The following is a 19,820-nucleotide window of genomic DNA, read 5'->3' as shown; positions in this document are numbered from 1 at the left end:
ATTTCCTTCTCGTCTATGCCCCCCGGAACAGGAACAGAGTGACAAGGAAGCGGCAGCCTTTGCAAAGCGTCGTTCTACTCCGTTGATGTCGCGCTCCTCAATGAAGAGAAGGCTGTACGTCCTTGAGATAACAGAAGAGCCGTTTCATAAAATTCAACTCGAGATGTTTTTTCTATTGAGTTGCCCGGGCAAGGCGATGTGACAGCCGCCGCAGAATCATCCAGCAAGTTCTTTGTGACTACGTGAAGCGGTCACCAGTCTGCCGATTCAATAGAGAGTATCTGAATTCAGAATCACGGTTGGGATGAACCACCGCAGACATGATTCGCGTTTGGTCCATGCCTGCCGTTAGGCGAATGTGAGAATCCACACGTTTTTGTCACTTCCTGTTGACGCTGTTCGGGGGGGTACGCGTGGATGACACGTAGACACGTTTCGTCGCCAATGTCACTTTGCGCGAGAGATTCAAATATTGCGGACATGAGATGGTGAAAAAAATACATTAACGTAAATAGAATAACAAAACTTTCACCTGTTTTTACGTACTGCGATGCACGTACCAAACACACCCAGATACCCGGTGCCGGTTCTGTCATATCAGTGCACTCTCGACGAACAACGTGGCAGTCGACGAACACACGATCACGACGCTGCTGACGGTGACGGGAGAAAACGTTGGATGAAGAAAGACGGAAATATAAATTCACAGGCTCAGAACTGACGGAAACATGCAGCACAGAAGGTGAAGTAAACTCACCAGGAAACAGATCTCTTCACGCAAAAAAGAAGGGGGGGAAAAGGACTGCACACTCTTTCCACAGCTGCGGGCCACCCTCGAGCAAACCGCGCAAGCAACATACACGAATTTCTCAAACTCTCGTTAGACGCGATTTGCGAATCGTAAGCGTCTCTACTGCACTGTGCAAAGTGAAGGAACGCTGGACGGGAATGCAGGATGCACCAGTGCGATTCGGGAACAGGCCTATCGCAGTGATAGCTGCACGGACTTGGGGAGTTGAAATAAACCCGACCAGCTTTCCGGGACATACACAAACAAAAGATGTTAGGAAGCACGGCCGGCATGATAGTTCCATTTATGATAACATTGAGAAGGATGTCTGCTGGTTTCCTCTCTTGTAAACAAAGCCCCAGCCTTGTCTGCGGTATAACTATCTCTTCCAGGTGACTTGTTTGCTAATGATATTACCTGCGATTTAGAACGGTGGATCTATCACAGGGAAGCATGTACCTGCGATTAGGAAGTGGATGTACCTTTGAATCAACGGCGATTTACAGTCCACGTGTCGTGTTCTTCCGTGTAAACGCAAAACAAGGAACGTACGTGACGCCAACCGTCGCGACTGCCCTAGCAGGTTTCGACTCTCTCCTCTTTGAACGGGAGCATGAAGAGTCGTACAAAAGGATTATCTCAATTTACATATCCGCTATTGGACATCGATATGTGATGCGGTATACCCTCGTCTTGGTGTGTGATCGCCGTGTACCGTGTCAATTGTAAAGTTGTTGGCGGATTTGCTGTCCCCCCTCCCTCCCTGTCCGCTCCCAACGGTCGAGGTCACTTCGGCCTCTCCTCCGGCATCTGGTCATCTCTGAGTGTCGGTCGTCTTCGTGCAGTTTGGACTGTTCGAAGCAGCCAACTATGCAATGCTGAGGATGGGCACAAGAACTATCGGTGGGTTATAACCTCTTGAATGAGACTAACCGTTCTTGAAAGCGATTCGCAATTAAGGCAGGCGGGTGGTCTTACGGTACTCCGTGGTTCATTTCCTTGAGGAGCCTCGGCGCGAGTTCCTCTTCCTTAGGAGTTTTTCCTCCATGTATCCGAAAGCATCTAGCTCTTCCGTAGTGGTTCTAAGAGTAAAGTGGCCCATGGCAGTGGTACGCCTTGCGTCTTCTTCGCTACTCCGCCGCGGCTGTGCGACTTGGTGCACCTGTGCCGCCCGGGTCTGAAAACAGTTCACAGAGTCCGTCTCCATGTCGCCGCCCGCCTCGCTCGCTGTTTTCGTCGCTTCTCTCCCCTCAGTCACGACTCGCCGCCACTCGGCAAAGTGCTCGGCAAGGTGAGTCCGTCGCGTCAGCAGCTCTGACCGCGTCCGGTGGCGATTCTGCTCCTCTGCCTCAGGGGGCAGAGGAATGAGATCTGCCTCCACGCCAGCCTCGACGCCCCTCGTTGCCGTTGTGACTGCGAAGACATCGGCCGCAGAAGCTGCGACGGTGGCCGCCGCGCGCGCCGCCATCGCCGACGCAGCCAAAACCGCCTCCACTGGGGAAGACAAATCCGCCGCTGGAGCCGCACCTCGAGCGGCTGCTGCCGTGGCGGCGGCTCTGGCGGCTGTGACGGCCGCGGCTGTGGCCATGGCCGAGGCTGTCGCAACAGACGCAGCCGTCGTCGACTGTGCCTGTGTTGGTAGTGCGGAAGGCACACGCACAGAACCTTGGTCGGGACGAGAGTCGTTCACCTGCAAGTCGTGGAAAGAAGGCGATTCCGCTAGACGCCGGAGGGATTTCAACAGCAACCCCAACTGTTCGCTCAGCTCTGCAGCCGACGGCCCCGCCATCAAACGGACGCTCTTGAGATATACAGCTTTGGACCTCTCGACAGTTTCTGAGGCCTTTTTTTTCTCGGGGTCTAACGTCCCCACGTTGGCACAGTGCCCCTCCCGCTCGTCCGTTTGCTGTCCTTGCTCCGCCACTTCCTTTTGTGACTGGCTTCTGTTCATCGCGGCAACCGGCTTCACACGATGCCGCAAATCGGCGGGGTGTCTAGAGCGAAAATGCCCGTCCCCGAGATGCGTTTGAGCCCCGGGCCGCCGGAGCCGACGCCTTCGGCCGCGTGAGAAACCACTTCGTGGTCTTCCGGGAGTGGGTTGCTTGTCGTTGCCTGTAGTTGCGTCGCCAGTTGCTGCGGAACTCGCACATTGCCTCTCTCCCTTATTGGCATCCACAGCTCGGTCATCACTGTTCTGCTCGATCTCTGCAGGCTCGGACTGCGTGTCGCTACTTGTCCGACTGAGCCGCCGGAGCAGAAGCGTTTCCGGCGCGTGAGGCAGGAGTGGTGACGTTGGGCAGCGAAAGTGCCACAAAAGACGCTCACTGACCGCAGCGGTTTGGTGCGCGAAAGGCAGGATCGACTGGAGCTGTTGACGTAGTGGCAGAGGGAATTGCTGCTGCTGAAGCGCCTGCAACTGCCGTACCTGTTGCTGCAGTTGCGCGCTGTCAAAGTCAACAACAACTTCAAACCGACTCGCCAGCACGTCAGAAGCCTGCAAGAGAGGCGACGTTCCCTGCAAACGCCGCGATACTTCTTGATCTCGCCGAACAGGAACAGTTGTGACCGCAGCGTTACTGCACGTAGGTCGAGAGGCTTGGGCTGGGTGCACGGTCCCACACGCAAGAGTGGAGATGTCCTCAAGCTCCAGGAAACGCGGCAAGTGCTCCGGTGGCTGCTGGGGCTGTTGCGGCTGCCTGCATGCCTCTGTTTGTCGCCGCCGAATGGCGTTATGGGCCGCAGTAAAGAAGGCGAACCGGTCGTGAGCCTGGTCGCCGAACGCCAAGATGTTGTAGAAGTTGGATTGCTGCCGGGAATGACTCTCCTGAAGCCGGAATCAGTTGGAACGAGAGGAAAGCGTAAACCCGAATGCCCCGTCAGTTTTTTTACCTGGCACGCGGCATTAACTTGCAGAGTGCACGTAACCACTTGGATTTTTAGTTGGGTGCTTCTGCTGGCCTCTGTGTCCCCCAAAACACGCTTCGTATACAGTCTGTGCTTCCTTCCTTCATTGCTGGAGTTGAGTTAAAATGTAGGGCTACACAGAGGCGTAGACCCTCGATCCATATTGACGTCGGCAAACGTGGCGCCATCAAGCGAGCCTTTAGATGTTCGTCTTCTTATGTCAAGCACAGCGGTACAAAACAACCGACTGTTTCGACGCCCTGAGACAGGCGATGTGTGTAAAACTCGTGGCCCCGATCGCTCGTGGTTTGTTGTGGGTGATCAGCGAGACCGACTGCAACCAGAGGCAGGAAACTGACCTGGTCAATGTTGTCTTCCTCTTCAGATGAACGGCATGCCCCCATGTACCAGCGCCCGTCAGAGCTCTCTTTGTTGTCGTCGCTCTCTTCACTGCAGCCGCTGCAACAGCTGTCGCTGCTTCTTTGAGGAGCGTAGGACAGAGTTGTCGCGAACCTGACACCTGATTGTGGTCTATTGGATCGTTCCATTGGCCGGCAGCGCCTGTTTCTCGATGCTGGGAAATGCATAGGAGTGAAGATACCACAGACTTTATGCATCTTTTCCCCCCTGTCAACAGCGCATTTTTTCATTTCCGAAGGGCTCCTACGAAAAGGATTCTGTGTATCCAAGGCCACCCAGTAGTACACTTGTTTCTCTCTCCGGTTCGACGAAACTCTTCAATCTTCTACTCTCAAACAGGCATTTCACTCGCTTTTTTGATTCAGTTCTCAACGTGACTTTCTTATCTATCGCGTCCACAAACAGCGGGGAAGAAGATTCAGAATGGGTGTCACGCCCCAAAGACTCCTGTCCCCTCCTGTGGCTAGTGTACACCGTTGAGGCGAGACGCTGCAAACTGCAAACAATTAACGAATATGAAAGCCAAGTGAGAAATGGTGGCACTTCTTAAATAAATGTGACTCCGAGTGAAAGGGATTTGACGCTGAATCCAAAGTTCCTGATCAGGCAGTACGGACCATTAACAAACCGGCTTGACTGGCCCAGGCAGTGGCTATGCGACTGAAAGACACGATCACTCGCGTTCTTCTCCACTTTGTGCCGTGGAATACAAACCCAGTCTGTTAACACATTCTGAATCATGGAAGTTCATCTTTTGAATTCCCGTCGGCTGTGCTTTCGCCTCAGCTTTCGAAAGAGTGTCGTCCTGCCGAAAACTCAGTCGAGTCCCTCGACGCGCTTCGCACCCACCGTCTGAAACTGTGCGGGACTGCACTGCTTGACCTCCGAAACCAAGCTGAGCTAGTGTGGAGACGTGACATCCGGAATCTGCTCTCTGGTCGGTAGTGGAAGTTCCTGCTGACAGCCTGGCCGTTTCCTCTGCACCGCCTCCAGCATCCCTGTCCTCTAGCGCCATCATCGCGGCGGCTGTTCTGGTTCCAGAATTCGTTAGATAGCGCGGAATCCGTAACGCCCCAACAGTGTTCGCGGACTGAGGATATCCGCCTTCTATCATGTTCCGGACCGTCCTGCCCCGTGGAAGCAGCGTAGAGTTTTGGTCAAGCTGACGGTGCCGTGCAACTTCGGCAGCATGCGTGCGCATAAATGCATCGATGAGAGCGTCGAAAGTCGCCGTTTTCCAGAGAGAGGCATCGGGGCAGCCGACCGCCTCACAGACGCATCGAGCACTCACAACAGCCACTTCCCGCTGCCTCATCAACACGCCTACACGAGGCATCAGCTTCTCAAGACTGAGGCGGAGCCAGCGAGTGTGCGCGTTGCTCACAACCATAACCATACCCAGCTCATGCGCAGCTTCCAAGACCTGCAGTACCCTGTCTTCACACACTGTTAACGCTTCTTGCACGTGGGAGGGTAACTCGCTGAAAGTCCCGAACTGCAGTGGGTTCAGCGGGTCAATGCCTGCGCAGCGGAGCCAACTGGAAGGAAAGAGTGTGTCGTCCCAGTCAAAAATCAACAAAGTGTTCCTTGGGCTGCAACGCAGCCCTCGTCTTGCCAACAACGGGCTGCTTGGGGCAGCCGCCGAGAACTGCTGGACGGCCAGAGAGGAGTTGTCCCTCACTCCCAATCGGTTCCCGGCTGTGTGAGGATTCTCAGCAGAAAGAAGCTGCAAGTATCTGGAGAATTCGTTGTCCGCTCGAGAGTGTTGCAGCGGGGTACTGGGATTTGGGCAGGACGGACTACCGAGACCAGCACGCAGGAGATGATGATGTACATCATCCCCCGCAGCCACAGAGAACTCTCCCAAAACTTCTGGATGTGGAACAAGACTGAACTGGAACAGTGGCGGCGGCCGCGACACGTGGGGACGAGCCCCCACCGACAACAGTCCGCTTTCTGCCTGGAAAAGCGAAGATATGCCTTGATCAACGGTCCGACGCGCATCCTGTCCAGCTGAGGTGCACCATGCGAACGGAGAACAACGAGGAATTTGTTCCACTCTAGACAGGGACCGGCTCGGCTCTCTTTCTTGCTCAGGCAACTTCAGCTGCTCCGTTCTGTCACCACCATCCCTACGAAGAGGGTGCGTTGGGTTGGAAACGAGGGCTTCTGCCCCATCTTCTTTGTGGTTCTTTCCCTCCTCGCCAGATTTCTCCTTGGAGAGAGTGGAGAAAGCTTGGGTTTTGGGCGAATCACTTTCTGCATTCTGGGGTGTTTTTTGGTGCGCTTGACCACCCGACGTGGACTGCCGAAGCGAGTTCTGATGACCGCCTTCACTCAAATGCAGACGGCTTAGTGCATTCACTAGAGACGTCTCAGTAGAGTTACGGCGAATGAAGGGCTGTGCGCTGGTTGTTGAATCTTGTACATTCATCGTGTCTTCCAACCTAGGCTGGGCTCTTGGAGTTGTTGGCCCACCGCTTTGCCGGTTACCTTGCAGCCGGGCACGACGGCCATGACCGGAACGAGGGCGGCGACCCATGGTGAGGAAGCTAAAAATGATGTGCACTGGAGACCAGCCGTTCCAGTTCCTCTTATCCTCGACGACACACAAACGCGCCTCTAGAGGTACTCTTTCTCACAATTTCCAGGATGCGTCGGATTCCGCTAACTTTGTATAACTCTATTCTCCAGGGCAACCACTTCGTTCGGTATTCGTCTAATAAAACCCTGGGAAAAAGCCAGAACCCTATGAACTATGTACTGCAACAGCTTCGCAGCGGACCTCTCTACTCCACAACCGGAAGTGTACGTAGACAGAGTTGAAAGACCCAAACCGTGAATGGGCATTAGTACTGTTGCTTGGAGGCCGAAATGCTCCACACAGCACAACGCACGAGGTTACGGGTGGCCAGCGCCACTCTCTCTTACCAGCTCCAAGTTATAAACCCTTCCTGCGATAAAAGACTATCAGGCTGCCTTGCCTACTGCAGCTGTATGCCTACAGGCACTGCGCGGAAATGATAAATTTATGCGATACCAGGCGATTTCTCTGGAGGCCAACGGTGGCGTGGAGGCCTCAAGAGATGCCTGCGCTCATGTCAGTGAAGACAGAACTGAGGGAGCTTTTCTCCAAGCCCCCCTGTGCTCCTGAACGCCGGTTGCTCGACGTTCGCCTGTGCTTGCACCCGGTTGTAGTGCTAGACCAGCAGGGCCCTCCTAGATGCAGGATATCATGGGGCTGCAGCCAAAACTACCGCTTTTAGAAGTGTCGTGCAACCAGGTATCAGCTTGCTGTGACGGCGAAGTGTTAGGCTCAGATGAAGAAACCTCTATTCGACTGCTCGTGCAACTTGCAGCCGCGTTCCTTGTTACCTTCCCCAGCGTGTCAGTGACGGCCGTCATCGACTGACCGCCTGCCGAGCGTGGACGGGAGAAACCCATGGCAGTTGCTGCCTCATAGTTGATCGAGAAACACCAGCAGATTCGCGGAAGCAGTTCTTTTGGAATGTCGTTCGACTACTAAACGACATATAGAGATAATCTCTAAATTATAAGGCTCTTTTGATTTTGGCAGACAGCGCGCGTTTGGAGTGGGGCAGTGAAACCTGTGTATGCATGTAGAGAGGTCGGACAGGCGGGGAAAATTTCCGGAATCTCCACAGAAACATGAAGTCTCGAGGCCACAAAAAGCCAGAAAACCACTGTTACCTTAATAGACGCTCACGACACACAGTTGACCCCAACATTTGTGGTAAATGGCAAACGCGGTAATCCTTTCAGTTCACCGCAAGCGCAGGCTGTACGGTCCACGTCAGGATGGTCGAGTGGTCTAAGACGCTACGTTCAGGTCGTAGTCCGCGAGGGCGTGGGTTCGAATCCCACTTCTGACATTCTTTTTCATCCACAAATCAACTTTCTCTGAGCTATGTGCCTGTGAAGGGGATAGCTGTTTTTTTCCCTGTTGTTGTTGAGGCAGGAATTTGTGTGGTGTGCACGGCTCCGTGCTGGCTTCCAGGTTTGGTTGGTGTTTTCCAGCCTCTTATTTTTTGTTCGCCGCTTTTACGGTGCTCATCCGATAGACGAACTCCAGAGGCCGGGTCATTCATTTCCAAACGCCACGCAAAAATATTACAACGCTGAACGGACGTGCCATGTTCCGCTTCCCCGTCAGCTTTCCGCTGGGACTTCTATATATCTCTTGGTTTCGACAATTGCCCTGGAATTTTCCGGGGGACCACGGTAGACAGTGGAACATCGACGTGGCATATCGGGGATGAATAGACACGTTACAGAAAACTCTCATCACAGTAAAATATGTACAGGAACTTTATTAATCAATAGCACCCAGATGGTGTACACAGCTGATGCCTGGTTTGGCCATGTGAATAGCCTCGATGGAGGAGAAGGTTCCTGGTCGAAGAGTTGTCAGGATGGTCGAGTGGTCTAAGACGCTACGTTCAGGTCGTAGTCCGCGAGGGCGTGGGTTCGAATCCCACTTCTGACATTTTTTTCGCTTTGTGAACTTTAAGTCTTAGTTTTATTCCATAAGATTTTATGGGTTACGTGTTGCTGGTTGCTGGTCCGTTTGTCATCGCCTTCCGGCGGGTTGGTTTCATCCCAGCCAACGCTGAGTTGCACAGTTTCGGGTCTTGGCTGACTTTGAACAACGTAGTTCATCTCAAACAGAGCTGCCTTTTCCTTGTATGGAATTCACAGAACCTTAGCGGCTTTTCCGCTGCATCAATTGCTGTTAGTGCGATTCTGTCACAGAATGCGCGGTTTTCACGAAGAACGGATGACGCCACCAGAGTAAAACCTCGAACACAAGCTGCCCAAATACACCGCTAACAGCCCGGTAGTTCACCTATTGATAGTTTCACCGCCTAAAACAGTTACATCCAAAAAACTAGACTCTGCAGGACACATGGTTCGGGTTGCCTTTTCGTATGGAACAGCACTTGAAAAGTTGCCTTACCATTCGCTGCTGGGAAGGACTTGCGCCAGGAAAGCCACAAGTGAACTGCCCGGTAGAATTCTCATACAATCATGATCTGCTCCACCAATCGATAATGAGCTTTGCATTCTACAGACCATTGACAGCCGTTTTTGGTACAAACAAATGATGCATTCGAAACTACTTGGGTGTCCAGTTGTGCTGGCCGTGTTCCTGGTGAGAGGAGCAGGGGATGACCAACGCACAGTCGCAGCCATTCGCTTGAAAACCGAACAGAGGAATCAAGTTGATAAAAAAGGGCGTTTTCAGCCTCCAAATTAAAGAAGCAATCGGAAAAAGAACTGCGCACAGAATATCCCTCGAAGAACAAGAAAAACACACCTTTGGAGTGATCTAGCACCAGTCCTCGCAACCTGTGAAGATTTCGGAGGGAAGCACACTACTTGTTTTCCAACAGTGGAAAACACCCTTCCGAAGACCATTAACCGATCTATACCTCCATACCTTTTCAGATATGCAAACATGTTTACATCGGAGCGTGTGTAAGCGCCGTTACGGGATATGGTATATTTAGAAGACAATTGCGTGCCACCCAAAAACGGCGAAACAACGGCCGAAGACACGCACACTGTCTGTCTCTAAGATAATACTCGATTCCGCCGAGCCTGAAGCCTGGACCTAACAGGAGGCACTTTTCCAGAAACAGCAGAAAACGACAATTTTGGCTGCCGTCTCCAGTTACAAGGCTCGTGGTCACATGCGCGCGCGTCTGTACCGGCACACGAATGCGTCAAACCTGCCTCGAGGCGTACGCGAACCTGGTCGCGCGGCACAGACACAGAAACGGACAGTCCTAGATACAAGTATACACAGAAATAGTAAATGTACATAGATGCATATCCTGTTGTCGCAAACGCAAGTTTGACAAGAATGCGTCGCCAGGAGTGGAACCACGAATTGAGTTCTGCTGGGTCATTCCAGAAGAAGGTAAGAGGCTGCGGTTTCTCGTTTCCTCTTCCGGCCCGCCACTAGCTTTTCCACCGCCGCATCCAAGAGCTGCAAAAGAGCGGAGAACAGGTAGACACAGACATAGCACAAACACGCAGAGGTTCCTTTGCATGGGAGGAACTCTAGGGTCTTTGCCGCCACTTTGTTTACGAAGCGCAGATAACGGAAATGAAGAACCCTATGCCTTCCAATTTTTGTGTGTGAAAATCGATAACCATCATCGTACATTGGCGTTTTTGCACGGTTTTCTTCCGGTGTCGAATACGGAACACCGGTGTCCAGGAAGCGCGAATGCACAACTGCGTAGAGAGCTAGATGGTGCACGCCGTTTGTCTTTTTGCCTGCAGCTGTTTTTATCACCGTGTGATTGTGAACAGGCAAATGCACCATAGAGGTGAATTTGCTAGACAGGTAGAACGCTGTCTCTCTGAACTATCGAAATTCATCCGCCAAAATCGCTTTTGCCCCACCGACACGCTACACACGAAAAACGCAGGTTGCCTGTGACCTCATCAAAATGAGTTTCACTTTGTACACAGTTGTGTATAGACACCGGAATCGTATATGTATCAGCTCGCATGCAGACGAGTGAATGGAATTCCACGGTGCCTCTCTTCATTGCGGTGACCCATACGAGTTTCTGCTGTCGCTCACTCGGATTCGTCTGTTCGATTCAGAGCCTTGGCGAGGGCACGCCGCCACTGCTCGCGTGCACCGTCATCGGAAAACACCACTGTGACCACCTGAAGAGAAAGTTGAGAAAAAAAGCAAAGATATCACACAGGCGTCGGCGAAATTCGCCCGGCAGGAAACAGCACGCAAACGCGCTACGGTAGAGAGGGAAGGACACATCTTGGAAAGCAAGGCAGTGTCGGCTCTAGGAATTATGGTCATTAAGCTACAGCATGCACACGTGTGTAGGCATATATATATATATATATATATATATATGGGGATGACGGCTACACATACACGCACATGTCTCTCTCTGTGTATATATATATATATATATATATATACCGGTACCTCCTGCGTTGCGCTGGAGCCTTTGCCTTGGCGAAAGGTCATTTCCACTGTGCTTTCTTCTTTTCCCGCAAATTCAACCTGGGACACAAAAGGAGACACTATTCCAGTATTCAATGAGACACGGAGAACAGGCGGTCAGGAACTTACAAGAACTGCTTGTTTCGTTATGCATGAATTTAACAGACACGCCCGCGACACACTTTCGGAGATAAAAGCAAATCACTCTCTCTTCCTCTCTGTCTATACGACTTCCCTTAATAGAAATTTACATGCCCAACAAAACTTCGAATCTATAGATATATACATATATATATATATATAGATAGATAGATAGATAGATAGATAGATAGATATATAGATAGAGACGTACACATGTACACAGACAAGGTCGCATTATTCCCAGTTTCCGTATTCACATCTGCAACTGTACCCACATGAATTTCCCCACAGCACTATTGGTTTAGGCTCGCAGTTGCATATATATACTGTGCTTCCGTTTCGCCGGGAAGGCCATCTACGCCTCTCGTGTTATGCGCATGCATGTGTTCGTGTTCAGCCTCCTTGCTCTCAAGCCTCTACACCCTATGGCTCCTGATTGGTGCTTGAAAACGCCGATGGAAATCACTGGGAAACCCGATGCACACACATATGCACATATGCATACCCAAACATATATACGTTCAGGCACAGATGCACATGTGGAACTGCACGGATACTCACCCACATCGAGACGCGTAGACGATGAATCCGTCAAGGAAACATGCATGCACAGGATGGGCTGAAGAACAGCACTGCGGTCACCGAGATCCCACGCGCTGGCTGAAAACGCCGTAGTTTCTCAAAAAATACCTTTTCCACGACCGGTTGCTCGAGAATGGGGAACAAGGAATGCAAAAACCTTACCTGACGAATATCCTCGATGCTTCCTCTGAAAGTCACAGTCAACAAATTCGCCTTGGCGGCCTGCAGCCGCCGCAGGTGCGGAGCCGTCGCATTCCCCATCATGTCCATCCACGACGGGACTTCATTCGAGTTCTGGAAAAAAAGCGGACACACACAAGCATAGACGCGCGAAGCAGCCTTCACAGGGGAATGCACAACAGAACGAATCCTCACAGCTCTACCTAACTACCTATATACATATGTATAGGGTCGACAGGAAATCGGGAAAGAGGGTGTGAATACGCGAACGTCTGCGAAGAGAACGCCTCGCATATACGGATAAGCACACATCTCAGCAAATATATGTATATATATATTCTCACGAATACATTATATATATATGCACGTACGTATGGTCGGCGATGTGTTTCTAGAGGGAGGTGCGGAGAGTGACAGCGAGTGTGTGATCTGTCGACTTCGGAGAGTACCTCGATGGCTTCGTTTCTGTCGTCTTGCATGCGATCGTGTGCCCACGAGTTATCTTCGTCTTCCATCCACCCGACAAAGTTCCCCAAGCCGCCGCCTTGTTCTTCCGGGCCGCGCAAGCGCGTCGGGTTGTCTTTGTCGTCGTCTTCGTCGGCTTCGCGAATGCCCCCAGCCTCGCCTGCCAGGCAACGAAACACAGAACGGAGCCAGCGAGACGCCGGTGGTCGAACGCGAAGCAGCAAAAGCGACAGAGAGGCGTCAGTCAAGGCAGCACGGGAACTCGGCGGCGGCGCCGAAGAAACCGGACGAGAGAGGCGCCACCGAAAACCGCGGCAAAAGGATCCACGTCACAAACTCGCGGTAGACCGGGGAAGCACGCACGCAACCGCACGAAGAGGTGGAGGGACGAGAGCAGGATCCCACCGAGGCGACAAACGGCAAAAGGGCGAGGGGGACGGAAGAAGCCGCAGACACGGAGGCGAAAAGACAAGGGACGTGCTGAGGAGACCAGTGCGCTAGGCGATCCCTCAGAGCAGAAAAAACCGGTTGTCAACTTGTGCTCTTGTGCCTTTCTCGGCAGTTCCACTGAATGATGATAGACTTCGCTCTTGACCCTCGGTTTCCCGTATGCAGGCACGCCACAACCAGCCCCGCCGAGGATGTACGTACGGCAAGCGAGAGGGTTCAAGCAGAACCAGAATTTCCAGTTGACGTTGATCTCGTAGACTTCTGCAACACGAAGACACACGAGAAGAAAGAGCCAGAAGGACTCGTTGTGTGTTCCCCGTCGTGAGAGGGCTGCGTGCAAAGAATCAAAGAACTTCCAAAAATTTGTCGCGAAAGTTGCGAGGACGATGCCGAAAGTACCACCTTCCCAAACCCGTCACCTAGGGTAACACGACTGCAGCGATGAAATACAGACAGCCAAGTTCTGGGTGCTGCGCTGCAGTGGCGCAGTGAACAAAGGAAAGGTAACGAGAACTTTCTTCTTACCTGACAAGGTTAGAACAAACAGGGCTTGGTACCGGTCGGCAGGATTCGGCTTTTCCTTTGCTTTTCGCGCCTCTTCGCTGACCCGCTGCAAAGACGAGGGGATCAAAGAAAAAGGACTTCCCTCGCGCATTGAAGACAACGAGTGTTGACGTGGACACGCATACCCTGGATAGCACACAACCTCGCGAGGCCGTTAAAGCATCTTCACACCTCCAGGTGCTCCCACATATCCAACGTGTCGAGACGCGGCGCAGAGGCGCCAGAGCTCGAATCGCCTCCCGTTTTAAAACAAATACATTTATGTGAGGAACACACACATATACATACAAATATATATATATATATATATACGCATATGGTAGGAAGGCGTACACGTCCTTGGAAAGGGTGGTAGGGCTGCATCAGTTTCTGCACAGTGCTTGAGGCACTCTCTTGGGTATGAGTAGATCAGTGGCAATTGCATCCGTTAAAAATTTATGTTCGTTGAGGAAACCTGCGCACGGTTACCTGTCGGAAAGCAATGGACGCCGCTTCAATCAGTTTCGGATCAACGATTGTCAATACGCACTCTTTCATAACTGCGTCTTTGAGGACTTCCACGCGCTCCTCATCCACACGACCTACAAAGAGAACAAAGCAGCCTATCGGAAACATCCTCGCACCCATCCTCAGCATGTAGATGCATGCATGACATCTGCATAAACACAAATATACCTATAGATTCATCTCTGAGTATATGTACGCATCTATACAAACTCACAGACATATATATATATACCAAGCGACGTGCATGCATGTACATGCGAACATATCCTCAACAGTTATGCGATGAATCACACAGACAGGATCTTTGCTGGTGTAACAGGGGCTGACATCGGCGTACCTGAGATTGCATGCAAACATTCGATCACAGGAGCTGCGGCGAGAAGCTGAAGAAAAGAAACAAAACAGACATTCCCAGAAGGCAACAGAAGCACTGGAGCTATCTTCTTCCCAGATTCCCGATGTGGCCCTCTCATCTCTATTCTTCTTTGAGTTGCACTCCCGGACGTTCTTGCGTCGAAGCTGGTAGCGCGAGAGGAACATGCAAGATTTTTTCTATGTCTCTCGGCATACACGTTCTCACACACTTGTATATATATGTATAGTTGCATACAAGCATGCATATACATATATATGTAAATACATGTATATATATGGATACATCCGTCCATGTGCACCGCAGATCGTGAGGCAGAGTGACATGGACGCATCGACAAACGCAGGCAGCGAGGCGAATTCACGAGGTCACGCCTAGAGAACGATGCACAAAATGGCTAGATATACACACACTTCCATACACAAATATATTTCTATTCATGTACATGTGTATCCGCACATCGAGTTGGAGAGGAGACGTGTGCACCCGTGCCTTTTTCTTACTTTGTCGCAGATGATGATGTCGAAAACTTCTTCGAATCCCTGTCCGTTCGGTCGTGACTGGATAAGAAGACAAACACCCGACGGCGAGCGTCTCTGTTTTTGCGGCTAATAATCAGTTACAAAAGAGTTTAAACACAGGAGAGCGCAAACGTCGACGAAAGCGAACAGACGGCCCTGGTGGTGAGCAGAGGACTGGTCGAGGATTTCTCAGGAAAGCCTGTTTTCTTTTTTTACCAGCGCCTGGCGGAACCATTCACTTGGAAAATGTGTAGATTTTCAGATACACTTCCTTTGCGTACTAAGCTGATCCAGTTCCTCAAGTAAATCATTTTTAACTTAAAAAAATATTGAAAAGTTAACTTTCTGGGAGGGCCCGCGTCTGTGCACCTACCTCCTTCCATCCGACAGCTAGCCAGTCGCTGCTCGGGAAGCCTTTCACGACTCGAGTCATGTCCCGGTATTTCTTTTTTCCGACAATGCGAATTCTTCCACTTTTCTCGTGGTGGTACTCCACCTCTGGCGTGCTGGGATCGCTTCTGAAACGCCACACACAAGACCACTCTCACGTGCGCCGTCAACACGCAAAGCATAGTTATACATGCATGGGCATCCACAAACTCCCATACATTTATATGTGTCGATATGTGTATATGTATGTGCATAGACATGTATACGTATGCACGTGAACAGAGATATACGCCTGCGTATAGATAGATACACATATATCGCATATATGTGGATATGTGTGTGCGCGTGGAGAATGAAGAGGAGGAATTCGTTTCTATTCTTCCGGGATCAGGGGTCGCGGTGACTTGGAAGTTTTGTTGCATGCGACACGGGAGAAGATGCGAGGAAAGTGGACGGAGACTCACAAACCAGCTGGCTTATCGAGGATGTAGAACGCGTAGTTGGTGACTGCAACCACTTGCCGAACAGGCGGAGCTGTGTAGAAAAGGAAAAAAGTAGAGAGTCCATGACGACGATGTGCCGAGAACGCCGCCGCGTCTTTACAGAGAAAGGAGCGAAGACTCGCCCTTTGACAGCTGAAACTGCAAGTGTTTCGGCCGCACCCGAAACGCAGAGACATGCACGCGCTCCGCGCGTTCGCGTGGGGCATGCAGTTGAGAAAACAAAGAGAAGGAAAAACGAAGGGAAGAAACCGTCACGCTGAAGAGACACTCACTGTTGAGGTGCGAGGCCGCCGTCCACCAGTACACAACAGCAAGCTGCAAAATTCGCTCCGCTCTTTGTGCATGCTCCGACAACAGCAGCTCCTGCGCAAAAAAACACAAAGTTTCATGTCGACAAATCCATACCACGTGTGATATCTCTATGGGCATGCAACAAGGCATATATATATATATATATATGGGGTTGGCAGTCGAAGAGACCGGCAGAGAGACAGAAGGGTAGACGCATGTCCATCGACTCGCGTACGGGATTGAGTTGTCTCATTCGTGAACCCCCATCCACGAGCCGGAAACGAAAACATCTGAACCAGGCTTCGGTAAAAAACACATGCAAAATCTAAACCAGAGAGAGTTCTGCGCGTTCGCTGAGCGCCCCCCTTTCCATGTCTAGAATCTCCGTGCGTACGTACAAATTTTATATACTCACGTAGTTCTATATGTGGAAGAGCATATGTGTATGGGCGCGGCCATCTGTTGCGTATGAGTTGGATTCACCGGATCGACAGAGAATAGGCACTGGATCCTAAGGAGAGCCTCGGCTTACGAGCGTTGCGCGAAAATGCCCAGTGTTTGCGTCGTCGAGCAATTCGTACAGAATCGAGTTTCGAATGGGGTGGTGATTGAAGACACGCGCCTGCACGCCATGCGGAGTGAGAGTAGAAAAAGAAGAGGCCCTCAACAAGCCAAAGCTCGAAGAAAGGAAATGTAAAAAAAGCGGTCGACGGGGGGAACCGAGCCTAGGGCAAGAAGAGAGCCGGATGTCGCGATTTGTCCCTTTTATTGTCGTGTGCTTCGCTGTGCTTCGGGAAGACGTTTCCCTTACGAGCCGCATGCACTCGCTTTTTACAGCGACGCCGAAAGAGACAGCGAAGACAAAACTTGACATCGACGCGGGAGAGCAGCCGAGAGAGAAAAAGGCGTCGGACCTTGGCAAGAAAACAGGTGAGATCCCGGAAAGGCAGGTTTCCATTTTGACGGCACCTACCACCTGGAGAGCCTCTAAGGCTTCATAGCCGAGACGTGCGGGGCAACGCTGCACTATCACTGAGAGCATTGTTAGGCACTCGATGCGCATTCCTAAGAACGAACGTGGAACACACGCAGGCACATCCAAAGGCCAGCGCAAGACCAGATGAGGCTTGCTCACACGGTCTAGAAACACCTTCAAAACTCAAAAATACACCCATACACACATATATGCATAGATGTGTATATGTGTATATATGTATATGTATATATATATATATATATATATATATACATATAGGGAGAGGAGAAAGCGCTTATGCGATCCAGAGGTACAAACGCATCTTTGTGGAGAGGCTGAAGTGGACAAGTGGGCGTAACAGATAAATCCTAAACAGAGAAAACGTCGAATTCGACCCTTGATACGTATCAAGAAATCATCCTCTCTCTGTGAGGGAGAAAACCTCCATCACACCGCCGCCGTCACTGGGACGCCTAACTGCACTGACAGATACATGCACGTCTATATTTCCTTCACTCAGTTGGAACATACGCGCATTTCCACGCATCTTCCTAATTGTACATATATATATATATATATATATATATGATGGGGAGAATCACAGGTATCATTGTTCCGACGCATGCGCCTTTCACACATCTTGTCTTCGCGCCTGCATAGACACAGAGTGTCCGTTTTCGTTTCTGCTTTTGGATCCGGTGGAATCCCCTGGCAACCAGTGGAAATCGCCGGCTTTGCTTTCTATTGTACAGACACCCCGAGTCTTACGTTCACGCATGGGAGCCAGATCCGCAAAGAGATGCGAGATGTAGCTTCCACTGAACAAAACAAACACCGCAGGCACACGCCACAGTCGCGCAGTTGAATTGGGCCACCGACTGCATGCATTCTTCTGCGCAGCGAGGAGACGCTGGAGACACCTCCCACAGTTGAGTTTCCCAGGAGAGAGGCGGGAGCCCAGAAGCCTCATTCGGCGACGACGCCACATCTCCATAACTTCATATTCGTTCACGAATGAAATCATAGTCATCCATGAACAGAAGCGTGTCCTCGCATAAACGTATACATATATATGTATATGTATATGTATATATATATATATATATATATATGTATATGTATATATATATATATATGTATATATATATATGTATGTATATAAGTATATATATATGTATATATATATATATATATATATATATATATGTATATATATGTATATATATGTATATATATACATATATATGTATATATGTATATATATGTATATATATGTATATATATGTATATATATGTATATATATGTATATATGTATATATATATATATATAAATGTATATGTATATATATATATATATATATATATATATGTATAAATGGAAAAGTATACATTTGCAGTGTATCTCTGTAACGTATCTGCACCCTCCCCATTTCTGCACAGGTGTACACTTATTCAAGTACGTATATCCAGAAGGAGAGGCCTTGGCTCTCCCCATATTAATATCGAGTTGAGAGGTCCTGTGTTTGAGACAATTTCTCTTGACTAAACCGCCTGGAGGCGTTTCGGTGTGCCTGGTCTACCCCGCAATTGAAGCATGCGCAGCCTGCAGCTGTGGTGAGGCTTTCTTTGCATGCGGGGGTCTCCGGCGCGTCTCTGTCAGGGCGTTGAGCAAGGGCGCAGCGGTCGCGTGAGAGGCGTGAAAAGAAGTTCCCGTTTTTCCCACTTACTGCGACGTGCCGGCGTCGATTTGAATGTCAAACAGCAACATGCCCACGAGCGCACGGAGCGTGGCGGGGGTGAAAAACTTCTCGAGGGCGATCTCTGTTGCCCACTTTTGCACTTCGTACTCAGAGGAATACTTGACGTAGGACGTCTGACGAGCCAGCATGGAGAAGAAGCTCGCCATTTCGCCACACAAAATCTGAAAACACAAAAGGCAAACTTCTTTCCAGGCATTTTGACGTGTCGCAACTGACGAGAGGAGCCCTCGCTACAGCGCGCTGGCGCCACGAACCCCTGTACTCCACAACGGAAGGCAGCCGAGGGCGTGGATTGTACCGGAGAGTTGTCCCGAAATCGAATTCCTATTCGAACAGCCTGCATGCAAAAACTCTGTTCAAGTCGGCGCTGAATACTTCGCCTTGCTGATTCGCGTTGGGCCACGAAGCAAGGAAAAATCGTTCTTGTGTTCAGTGGAGAGGGAAGGGGAGCGGCCTCAGCCTTGATTAGACACTTCGCGATTGTGCACACGAACGAGATCCGGATGCAGCACTGGGAGTAGAAGAAACTATCCCGTTTGCGGAAAACGGGCGAGAAAAAGAGAGTCGGAAAAAAGACAAAGAGAAAGGTGGGGAGGCCGTCGCTTGCCTGTTCTTCGCGATTCAACGGCCGACTCGCCGAGTGTTTCAAAACGAAGAGCAGCGGATGCGTCACGTAGACCGAAAAGCTGAAAGACACAGAACCCAGCAGAGAAGAAAGGCGAGACTCCAAAGAGACCAGAAGAGCGAGAAAGACGCATGCGACCTGAAATCCGAAAGCGAACCGAGGGCTGATCGTCGAGGAGAAGTTGCCAGTGGTCGCATTTAGTCTCTCCGAAGCCATGCCGAAACGCGAGGAGGACCGGCAATGCCACGCGCGTGAAACCGGCCCGAAAAACGTATAAATAGTCCATTGACCAATCCAGCATCGTCGTTCTCAAGGCACCGAAGTGATTCCTTGCAGACGAACGCCGGGACGAAGAGACTAGACGAACG

The 19,820-nt window shown here is 50.7% G+C and overlaps 3 protein-coding genes and 2 non-coding genes across 5 annotated transcripts in view; 2 read left to right on the top strand and 3 right to left on the bottom strand.

The window, feature by feature from the left end:
• Positions 1-1,781: 1,781 nt before the first annotated feature.
• On the bottom strand, positions 1,782-4,098 carry NCLIV_005850 (conserved hypothetical protein; the record flags this gene model as incomplete). Its single annotated transcript, XM_003880095.1, has 3 exons — positions 1,782-2,480; positions 3,216-3,614; positions 4,054-4,098. The coding sequence occupies 3 exons, from the start codon at positions 4,096-4,098 to the stop codon at positions 1,782-1,784; spliced, it is 1,143 nt and encodes a 380-aa protein (XP_003880144.1).
• A 689-nt stretch (positions 4,099-4,787) lies between these two features.
• Positions 4,788-6,548, bottom strand: NCLIV_005840 (hypothetical protein; the record flags this gene model as incomplete). The annotated part of the gene is made up of 1 exon (XM_003880094.1): positions 4,788-6,548. One exon carries the CDS (start codon positions 6,546-6,548, stop codon positions 4,788-4,790), a length of 1,761 nt encoding a protein of 586 aa, XP_003880143.1.
• Positions 6,549-7,927: 1,379 nt separating this feature from the next.
• NCLIV_t030003 lies at positions 7,928-8,007 on the top strand. The gene has a single exon. It is a non-coding gene; the product is annotated as a tRNA-Leu (tRNA).
• Positions 8,008-8,541: 534 nt separating this feature from the next.
• Positions 8,542-8,621, top strand: NCLIV_t030002. The gene has a single exon. It is a non-coding gene; the product is annotated as a tRNA-Leu (tRNA).
• Positions 8,622-10,729: 2,108 nt separating this feature from the next.
• The window catches only part of NCLIV_005830 (hypothetical protein), a gene marked incomplete at both ends in the record, with an annotated part of 28,851 nt that continues 19,760 nt past the window's right edge, over positions 10,730-19,820 (bottom strand). The window contains 17 exons of the mRNA XM_003880093.1: positions 10,730-10,822; positions 11,106-11,183; positions 12,009-12,140; positions 12,476-12,651; positions 13,143-13,202; positions 13,467-13,551; positions 13,974-14,086; positions 14,350-14,395; positions 14,889-14,945; positions 15,280-15,424; positions 15,761-15,830; positions 16,072-16,162; positions 16,623-16,712; positions 17,064-17,155; positions 17,835-17,884; positions 18,795-18,988; positions 19,405-19,513. Coding sequence (XP_003880142.1) covers positions 10,730-10,822; positions 11,106-11,183; positions 12,009-12,140; positions 12,476-12,651; positions 13,143-13,202; positions 13,467-13,551; positions 13,974-14,086; positions 14,350-14,395; positions 14,889-14,945; positions 15,280-15,424; positions 15,761-15,830; positions 16,072-16,162; positions 16,623-16,712; positions 17,064-17,155; positions 17,835-17,884; positions 18,795-18,988; positions 19,405-19,513 — 1,681 coding nt within the window. The remainder of the gene's footprint in view (positions 10,823-11,105; positions 11,184-12,008; positions 12,141-12,475; positions 12,652-13,142; positions 13,203-13,466; positions 13,552-13,973; positions 14,087-14,349; positions 14,396-14,888; positions 14,946-15,279; positions 15,425-15,760; positions 15,831-16,071; positions 16,163-16,622; positions 16,713-17,063; positions 17,156-17,834; positions 17,885-18,794; positions 18,989-19,404; positions 19,514-19,820) is intronic.

Source organism: Neospora caninum, chromosome II (assembly GCF_000208865.1).
Source record: "Neospora caninum Liverpool complete genome, chromosome II".
In the NCBI taxonomy this organism is placed as follows: domain Eukaryota; phylum Apicomplexa; class Conoidasida; order Eucoccidiorida; family Sarcocystidae; genus Neospora; species Neospora caninum.
The sequence above is the reverse complement of the archived record's forward strand: the minus strand, read 5'-3'. Positions and strand labels throughout refer to the sequence as shown.